Below are 9,802 nucleotides of genomic sequence, written 5' to 3' on the forward strand. Positions count from 1 at the left end.
CTTTCCCTGATACTATGAATGACTGCTACTGCTTTATCAGTTATAGCTTTAGCCTCATTCTTTAGCCTGTCATCCTTCTAGATAAGATTTAAGATACCCAATCATTGAATTGTCCCCATACCTGACAGCACAGGAATCTAGAGTAACCCTCTCCACTGTTTCTGGAGGGTTTTCCAAAATCACCTAAGTAAAGTTGAAATCATTCAAGTCCTTTCTGATTCCTTCTTACTGAGAAAGCCCATGTTTCCCCATAGTGCATGTTCTCATTCCCTGTGAGTAAATAAACTGCACTTGTTCAACTACCTGTGTTCCTCCTGGTGGTCTCTGGTGGGCGGGGCTTTCACAGACACCTCTAAGAACTTTACATATGCTATCTCATTTAAGCCTGACAATACCCGTTTGATAGGCATTATTATTAGAGGCCCGATGCACAAAATTTGTACAAGAGTAGGCCTTCCTTCCCACTGCTGCTGGCACTGACTTCCCTGTGGGACCCGGGCTTCCCTTGCAGCCCTGGCTTCGGAAGGACATCCGGTCTAATTAGCATATTATGCTTTTATTATTATAGATTTTACTCCTTTTTTTCAGATGGAATGGCAAAGAAAGTTTAACATCATCTCCAACATTACATATCTAGTAAATGACAGGAAAATAACTTGCATCTGGGTTGCAAGTCATCAAAACATTAGGAACTCTCCTGGATTTTCTCCTGAAGAGTAGGTACTCTTTGAGGACAGAGGCTAGCATAGAAAATCTGGTACAATAAAAACAAATAAACATCAAAACCAAACTAAAACCCAAAACTGTAGTGTCAAGACTTAGTTGGAACTAAGTCCTGTTTTCTGAACCTCTGTGCTAATATCCCAGAGTTGCGAGGGTTGTTTCCTGAACCTAAATCAGTACCGCGTGTTTACCAGGATGGTGGCTCACATCACCTCCAGGGAGTCAAGAGATGGATAACTTAAGGAAAGAGTCAAAAGTAAAGGACGACTTGTAAGGGGACAATGCACTCTGATGAGTGGAAAAAGAGCTTTAGCCTTGTGATTTGGCCCTCCGTACACAAGACAAATTCTTTCGCGGCGTTTTAGCTCAAGGCCTTCATTATTCGCGCAACTTCCTCCTGCTTGGAATGTCTTTTATCTACTTGCCCCACCACTCTTTTCTGCCTAAAGTCTATGCATTCTTCCTTTCACCTTTCCGGATCTCCTCCTTGATTTAGTATCTTTGGCCTTAGTTCTCAATGAACTTTTAAAACTGCTATAACATTTTGGTTATTTTGTTGTAAGGGTCTGGGAACCACATTAGATTGTCATGTCAGTTCCACAGGGCGTGACCTCGCACTTTCTGACTTTTGGTGGCCCAAGCGGGCTCCAAGCACCTAGGCTCTCAGCAGTCGCTCAGTAAATATGTGGAGGAAGCAATTTTTATTTTATTTTTTTAGCGTTTGGGGCGCTGTCGTTCTCTCCCGCCTGGCACCCCTTCAAGCAGAGATCCTTGAACTATGACCAGTGACCTTCACACAGACCTGCAAAAAACGTTAGCAGAGGATTTCACATTCCAGAGCCGCACCAGTGGCGGGCGGAGCGGGTCTCGCCTGCCTTCCGGGTTCGAGGGACCCGGTCCTCCAAATTCCAACCCAACCAGACACGTGACTGCGGGTAGGCGCTCAGCCCTCCAACCCGGCTCCGCCCCGTGCCGGACCCGCTGCGCCAGAACCCGCCGAAGGGCTGAGTGGTCAAAGGAGCGGACCGCACAGCCAATCGTACTTCTTTGTGCCCGGAAGGGGCGGGTCCTGGGCGGGTCAGTGACCTCGCGGCGCAGGATTGGTGGGTTCCCGCGAGGGCCGCGGTGGCGGGAGATTTCGGATGTGTTGGCGGCGGCGGCCCCTGCAGCAGCGGTTGGGCTGGTCCTGCCTGCAGACCTGGGCGGCGGAACCCGGACGCCAGTCGCGCAGGGTCCTCCAGCTCCTCTCTCCCGACCTGCTGAGCAGCCGCCTCTGTCCGTCCCCGGAGCTGCGAGGAAGATGGATCGGCACCGGCCACGGCTGCACCACCCGCCGCAGGGCTCCGCCGCCGGGGCCCCCTACCCCTCCTCCGCCTCGCTCCGCGGCTGCCGGGACGGCAGGGTGCCGCGCAGGAAGGGCCCCCAGCACCCTCCGCCGCCCCGCGGCCCCGAGGGGCCTGGAGAGAAACGCCCCAAGTTTGTAAGTTTCACGTGGGGCCGGGGTGGGGCGGCTCCTGCGGGTGACAGTCCCCTGCCATTTCTCTGAAGCGGGCGGGTCTGCAGGGCCTGGCGGCTGAGTTTTGTTCTAGTTTCCAGCGCTGCCAGTACTTTCTACGGCGACACGGTTCCTTCTGTTTGGATCCTCTGACATACACTGATTATTGTGTTGCCCCAAATTTCTCAAGGCCGTTCACAGGTTTATGTATTGACGCCTTGTAGGGGGTACCCCTAGCATCTGAGGGTAAGAGACATATCAAAGTGAACTTTAGGTATTTTTTCCTGCTTAATATTTCAATCCAAGAAAAACGTTTTAAGCTAGATATAATTTTCCAAGTCGAAACAGCTCGTTATAAAACTTGGGCGGGGCCATGCGGTCATCGCTAAAGAATGTTCAGAGTGGAAAGAAGTCCAAGTTTTTGAAATTCGCTATTCCGATTGCTGCCCTTATTCACTGTAACACCCAAGGGGAGTGTCTTGTAAATCTTCTTGTTGATATCAACTAGTGGAAGAATAGGCAGTGATGACAGTTCGGTGTGTGTTTCTGTGTAAATAGTGTCTTAGAGTATTGATAGATTTGGGTTGAGACCATCAGGATTGAAAATTTAATACTGACCCCTCCATTTTACTTAAGGGTATGGAAAAACATTTGTTTTATTCATAGGTGAAATTATCTACAGAATGTGCCCTCTGTGAACAAATAAATCGTTAGGAATTTAAGTTAGGATACACAGATGAGGGAATTAAGTTTTGTGGAAGAGGAGTGACTTGCTAAGTATAACAGTTAAAAGTGATAATTGAGTCAAACTGGGAGCAGAGCTCTGAGATGTATCAGAATACTGGCAATGAGAGACAAGATGGATTATGCTAAATTAATCATCAAGATGCCCAGAGGAATGGTGGGATTTTGCAGGAGGATCAAATGTGTTGTTGATTGTTATTTGACAGAGTTGAGGAATAAATAGGATAGGGTTAAAATGGCAATGAAACATTCTACCCAATATGAGACGAATCCAATGGGGCAACGGCTGTTCTTCCTTTAATAGTTTACTCTCTTGGTTAAAAAGTCATTACATTTTGTCTCTGACTCCTGTGCTCCAGAATACACAAGGTGTAAGTTTCTGTGACTCATTTGGAGCAAGGATGTAATGAAAACAAAACCTAAATTAATGTCAGGTGATTTGGGTTCTAGTAATCTGCTGTTTTTCATTTCTTAGGTGTGTGGAAAGGGTTATTGTGAAGATGAACACAAAACAATATATTTAAGCTCTAAAACTAATAAACATCTAAAATAGTGTGTTTTTAGATAGGAGTCTTATTTGAATAATGACTCCATAATTAATTTAGAAGTAATTTGGGCCCTTTATAACCTCTGAAACTAATTTAGATTCTTTTTCAAAAATATATATTTTTATTGACTTCAGAGAGAGAGAAAGAGCAAGAAAGATCACTGATGAGAATCATTGATTAGCTGCCTCCTGCGTACCCCCTACTGGGGATCAGGCCCTCAACTTGGGCTTGTGCCGTGACCTGGAATCGAACTGTGACCTCCTGGCCATGATGCTCAACCACTGAGCCACACCGGCTGGACTAATTTAGATTCTTGCTTACATGGTAATGTAACCAGAACCAAGGTTCGACTGTCTGCCCCCTGAAACTAAACTCATGAGACAGATGCTAGTGAGAAAGGGAGAAAAAGGTTTTATTCAAGTGTCAGTCACCTGAGGAGATGCTGGACTCTTGGCACAAAGCTCATCTGCACATCGTAGTGCAGGCAGAGGTTTTTATAAGAAGGAAGAGGGAAAGCAGAACAAAGAAATCAAGGGGAGGGCGTTGAAAGGTTCTGTGCATGCAGGCCAGCATAGTCCATTCCGATAAGGATCTCAGAGATGGTCAAGTAATGGTTTGGTGTGCGTCATCCTGATCTTCATCATCCTGGTTCTCCATCATCCTGCTTCTATGGTTGAAGGTCAGCAAATCTCCGGAATGTCGGGCTCTGTATCTTCTAAAGTAGTTCTTAGGATTCTTATACAAACATGCGGTTTATCTACAAGCTACATATTAGAGTTAGCATTTACAGAAACAATGTCAAATAAATGGTGGCGTGGGTTACAGTTCCCACTGCTACAGTTATTTCTTTAGATATATTTTCCATTTCACTAATTTTGTTGTCAGCTATGTCTAATCTGTAGATTGTTTTATTTGAGTTTATCAATTATTTTTTTATTTCTATAAGTTTCATTTACTTCTTTTTCATATCTGCCTGGTCATTCTTCAAAGTTCTGTTTCTTATTTCTTTAGGCCTTTCTTACTTAGCTCTTCTTCCTTATTTGACAGTCCCGGTATGGGCAATCTTTGGACTGTCTACATTGACTTGAACTCAGTGGTGGCTTGCTCTCTCCCCTGTGCTTGTTGATCTTTGTAAATTCATTGCTTCATCTTAACCTATTTTCCAGGAGGCCAAATTGGGGATGCTTCTCTCTGGAGATTATTTAAGTCTGTTTCATCCAGGAGCCTGGGGGTGCTACTGTTTTGGGACCACCTTCCTGTTGAACTAGGACTCTGAGAGGGCCTGGAGTTTCAGTCTTAGCTCTAACTCTGTTCTTGGCCCAAGGCTCAGGATTCCAATTTTAAGGCTGCCTTCTGAACAGCTCTTCCCCAGTCTGCCTACTTCTCACTGCTCAGTCCCAGCCTAGTAATTCCTGTTTTTGGGATGGAAGGTGATCTTTGGAGATCATCCTTCCTGGTGAGATCTCAGCAATGCCTCAAACAGTGATTGTTCTGTGGTTCAGCTTGCTGTACTGCTGGACTCAAGTCGGTTCTCAGCTTTCTCAGTGATGTTAGCCTGAATCTCTTCAGATCCCCTAGTCCAGTGATGGCGAACCTCTGACACGCGTGTCAGAGGTGACATGCGAACCCTTTTTTTTGGTTGATTTTTCTTTGTTAAATGGCATTGAAATATATAAAATAAATATCAAAAATATAAGTCTTTGTTTTACTATGGTTGCAAATATCAAAAAATTTCTATATGTGACACGGCACCAGAGTTAAGTTAGGGTTTTTCAAAATGCTGACACGCGGAGCTCAAAAGGTTCGCCATCACTGCTAGTCATTAGGTCACCTAGTTGCCTGGCAGCTGCTTTTGAGTAGGACAAGTAATGTAAGTTGTGACTGGAGTAGTGATGATTTAGGTGTTTGTATTTTGCATACTCTACAAAGCTGCCAGCTGGTCCTGGCTTAGTTTAAGACGGCAGGAGTTCTGAAACCCTGCCCACTGAAACCCTGGTTTACTTTCAGATCTTTGTTTTCTACCGAATGTATAGTTGTGGGCCTCAAGTTACTTTTGAATTATGTATAAAAGTTTATAGTATAGGGCTGCTCCCCATAGATATGTGTAAATAGTAGAGATTAGTCTATTGTAAATGGTTGTACAATGAATCAACTGCTTTTGGGCTGTTTATGAACTAACCAGCTTGACTTCTGTAGAAAATAGGTAAGCAGTGAGTATTGAGATGCTGGGATAGTTACTAGGGGACAGGATACAAACTCGAGGCTGAGAGGACAAGGCAGGTACCCGGGTGAAGACTGTAAAAGTAGATAGAATTCAGTAGGGCCATTAAACTTAGGCGACACCCTTAGTACCTGCACCTGCTTCCTTTCTAGAACAAAACAAAGCCGTTGCCTTTCAGTGATATGGGCACTCCATTCCCACCTCTCACTATTCTTAGAGACACATGGTACACACAGCAGTGGCCACCAGATCCAGAGTGAGCAGGATTTGTGGCTTCTGGAGAAGTCTCTATCTCTAGGATGTGGGACAGTCTTTTGAAAGGAGGCCTGTAAGTTTGGTAACCCAACTTGGCAGAGTAGCTCTTTTTAATTAGGAATATCCTTTAAAAGTTCTTATAGCCTTTAGTGTAAAACTTCAATCTAATCTTATGGTTTCCATTGAATAGGTTGTTAATTATTGCTTAATTATATCATTACAGTTTTGGTTGTGAGAGATTTTTCACCCTGTCCATTAATATCTGTATGTCTGCAGTGTTTGGGCATCATTAGTAATAACAGTTATGAGTGAGTCAAGCACAGTTCTAGGTGCTTTACAAATATCAACTCCTTAAATGCTTACAACAACGTTATGAAGTAGATAGATTATTGGCTTTGTTTGCTGGATGGGAAAACTGGGGACAGAGGTTAAATTGCTTTAGGTGACACAGCTGCCAGTTGGTGAGACTGGAATTTGAACCCAGGCAAATTGTCTTTGCTCTCCCATGCTCTTGGGAGGGAGTTTTAATCTCTACTGCTCCTTTTCTCATTCAGGAACCATTAACAGTAGTTAGTAATGCCTTTAAGGAATATAGAATTAGCAATTTCCTGGTTATAGGCTGTTTGTGAGGGTGAAGAGGTATTATGTTGGAGAACTTTTGTTTATTGTACTGAGAATTTGACTGTAGTTGAAATCACAGTAGGCTTGAAGAGATTGCTTTGGGTTTATTTGGAGGCAGCTGTGGCAGGCTGAATAATGACCCCTACCTCCAAAGATATTGACACCCTAATCCCCAGAACCTGTCAATGTTCCAAAAAAGGACTTTGAGGTATGATTAAATTAAGGGTTTAATAATGAGGAGATTATCTTGGATTATCAGAATGGGCCCTAAATGCAAACATGTATCTATATATATAAAAAGGCCGTGGCCCGCCCTCGCCGATTTGGCTCAGTGGATAGAGCATTGGCCTTCAGACTGGGGGGGTCCCAGGTTCAGTTCTGGCTAAGGCCACATGCCTAGGTTTCAGGCTCGATCCCAAGTAGGGGGCGTGCAGGAGGCAGCGGTCAATGATTCTTTCTCATCATTGATGTTTCTATCTCTCTAACCCTCTCCTTTCCTCTCTGAAATCAATAAAAGTATATTTAAAAAAAAATAAATAAAAAGCCCGTGGCCCTAACGCTATAAGGACCCCGGGTGGGCGGGGCTGTGAGCGAGGCAAGGTGTGCGTGGGTGGGCAGGGCCACACGATTTCGGGTGCTGGCCTTCTAGTATCCTTATAAGAGGGAGGCAGAGGAAGGTTTGATCACAGAAGAAGAGAAGGAAATGTGACTATAAGGCAGGGATTGGTGTTGGCAGCCACAAACCAAAGACGCTGGAAGGGACAAGGAACCATTCTCCCATGGAGCCTCCTCCAGCGGGAGACACTTTGATTTCAGCTCAGTGAGTCTGATGTTGGACCTCTGGCCTCCAGAACTGAGGGACAGCATTTTTGTTTCAAGCCATCAACTTTGTGATAATTTGTCATAGCAGCCATAGGAGACAACAGCAGGAATAGCTTCCAGGGTGACCATGTTGAAAGGTTTAGTTTAACAGGTTAAAAATGTATGTTGCAGGAGAAGAATTAGACTCACTTAAATCTCTTTCTTGTAGTGTTTTACTTTGGAAGGCTTGTGATTTGGGAGAGTATAAGATAACCACAGTTTGGTCCTCTGGAATAACAACAAGAACCATCACTCATATTGGTCTGCTGTATCATTTTTTAAAAATATGTTTTTGTTTATTTTAGAGAGAGTGGAAGGGAGAGGGAGAGAGAAACATTGGTGAGAGAGAGAAACATCTACCAGCCTCCTGGATGCCCCCTACTGGGGATCGAGCCTGGGCATGTGCCCTGACCAGTATTTGAACCTGTGACTTTCTCGTTCATGGGACAACACCCAACCAATTGAGTGACACCAGCCAGGGCTGTTGTGTCATTTTCATAGTTGCTAGAAAGCTGAGAAAAGATGGAGGTGATGTCTCTGTGCCCTTTTTTGAATTTACTTCTTCATGGAGTCTGCAGCTAAAGTGATGTTTTCAGTTGTCCTAGAGTTAATGAGTCAAGAATTGGAGGTAGTATCTTTGTTGAAGGCTTTAGGCACCTGAGTTTTTTTGAAGTCATATTCCACCTAACCCATCAAACACTGAAACCTTCATAAGGTAAAATTATTATTATTATTATTTTTATTTATTTTTTTTTTAATATATATTTTATTGATTTTTTACAGAGAGGAAGGGAGAGGGATAGAGAGTTAGAAACATCGATGAGAGAGAAACATCGATCAGCTGCCTCCTACACACTCCTTACTGGGGATGTGCCCGCAACCAAGGTACATGCCCTTGACCGGAATCGAACCTGGGACCCTTGAGTCCGCAGGCCAACGCTCTATCCACTGAGCCAAACCAGTTAGGGCAAAATTATTATTATTTTTAATTCTCACTTTTAGAGAGAGGGGAAGGAAAATATATAAAAATATATCCTAGTAAAATATATATATATTAGAGACCTCGTGCACAAAATTCGTGCACTGGGGAGGGGGGGTGTCCCTCAGCCTGGCCTGCGCCCTCTCACGGTGCAGGAGCCCATGGGGAGCGGGCCTAAGTCGGCAGTCGGACATCCTTAGTGCTGCCTCAGAGGCAAGAGAGGCTGTTGCCACCACTGCTGCACTTGCCAGCTGTGAGCCCAGCTTCTGACTGAGTGGCACTTCCCCTGTGGGAGTGCACTGACCACCAGGGGACAGCTCCTGCATTGAGTGTCTGCCCCCTGGTGGTCAGTGTGCATCATAGTGACCGGTCATTCCACTGCTCGGTTGATTTGCATATTAGCCTTTTATTATATAGGATATACTAGGAGCCCAGCGTGCGATTTGAAATCGTGTGGCACTGCCCACTCACCTGCAGCCCTGCCTTGACACCCAACCTCTCCATGTAGAGCTCCAGCGTGCCTGGCCCAGCCCCCAAACCCTCTGGCCTTCTCTAGCCGCTTCAAGTCCCGCCCTCAGTCCCTCAAGTTGCCTAGGGCTGATCCCAACTTCTCTGGCTGCCTCCCTGCTTCTGCCCCATCTCCGGAGCAATGCGGCGGCTCAGCTCTGTCATGGTGTCGGAGGAGAGCATGGAAGCCTCCCGCCTGCTGCGCTGTGCTCCTTCCCCTGGCAGGTGGGCCGCGGGGCACTCAGAGTGCGAGCGGTGGGTGGTGAAGGACTGGTGAGGGGGGCGCTATGGGCTCTCACCCTTGCTTTCCCCAGCACGGGATGGTCCCGCCTCCTCCGGGCGCCTCCCTGCTTCTGCCCTGTCTCCAGAGCAACGCCCCAGCTAATATGCTAATGACCTGGTTGTTACCGTTATGGCGTATCGACCATTAGCATATTAGCTATTTATTAGTATAGGTGTGTGTGTGTGTGTGTGTGTGTGTATTTATATGTATATTTATATATTTATATATATGGATGTGAGAAAGAAACATGAATCTGTTGCCTCCCATAAGCCCCTACCAGGAATCAAGCCCACAACCTAGGTATGTGCCCTGAGCAGGAATTGAATCCACAACCTTTTGATGCACAGGATGATGCTCCAACCAACTGAGCCACCTGGCCAGGGCAGGTAAAATTATTTTATTCAGGCCAGTCTTCTAGGTAAATTACTCTGAATTTTCCCAGACTTTTAATTTTTTTTTTACTTTCTGTTCTTCCTAATAGAGACTATGAAGTTTTTTATTCTTTAATATATGATTTTTTTTCAAAAGAAACAGGTTATATCAACTGGGTTTTGGAGAGTACAAC

The 9,802-nt window shown here is 45.2% G+C and overlaps 1 protein-coding gene across 2 annotated transcripts in view; it reads left to right on the forward strand.

The window, feature by feature from the left end:
• The first annotated feature begins 1,811 nt into the window (after positions 1-1,811).
• Positions 1,812-9,802, forward strand: part of DIAPH3 (diaphanous related formin 3) — a 511,880-nt gene continuing 503,889 nt past the window's right edge. For both annotated transcript variants that reach the window (XM_006090522.3, XM_023755349.1), the window contains exon 1: positions 1,812-2,203. In XM_006090522.3, the coding sequence (XP_006090584.1) occupies positions 2,024-2,203 (180 nt within the window). In that variant the 5' untranslated portion in view covers positions 1,812-2,023. The remainder of the gene's footprint in view (positions 2,204-9,802) is intronic.

This window comes from Myotis lucifugus, unplaced genomic scaffold (genome assembly GCF_000147115.1).
Source record: "Myotis lucifugus unplaced genomic scaffold, Myoluc2.0 scaffold_74, whole genome shotgun sequence".
Classification (NCBI taxonomy): Eukaryota; Metazoa; Chordata; class Mammalia; order Chiroptera; family Vespertilionidae; genus Myotis; species Myotis lucifugus.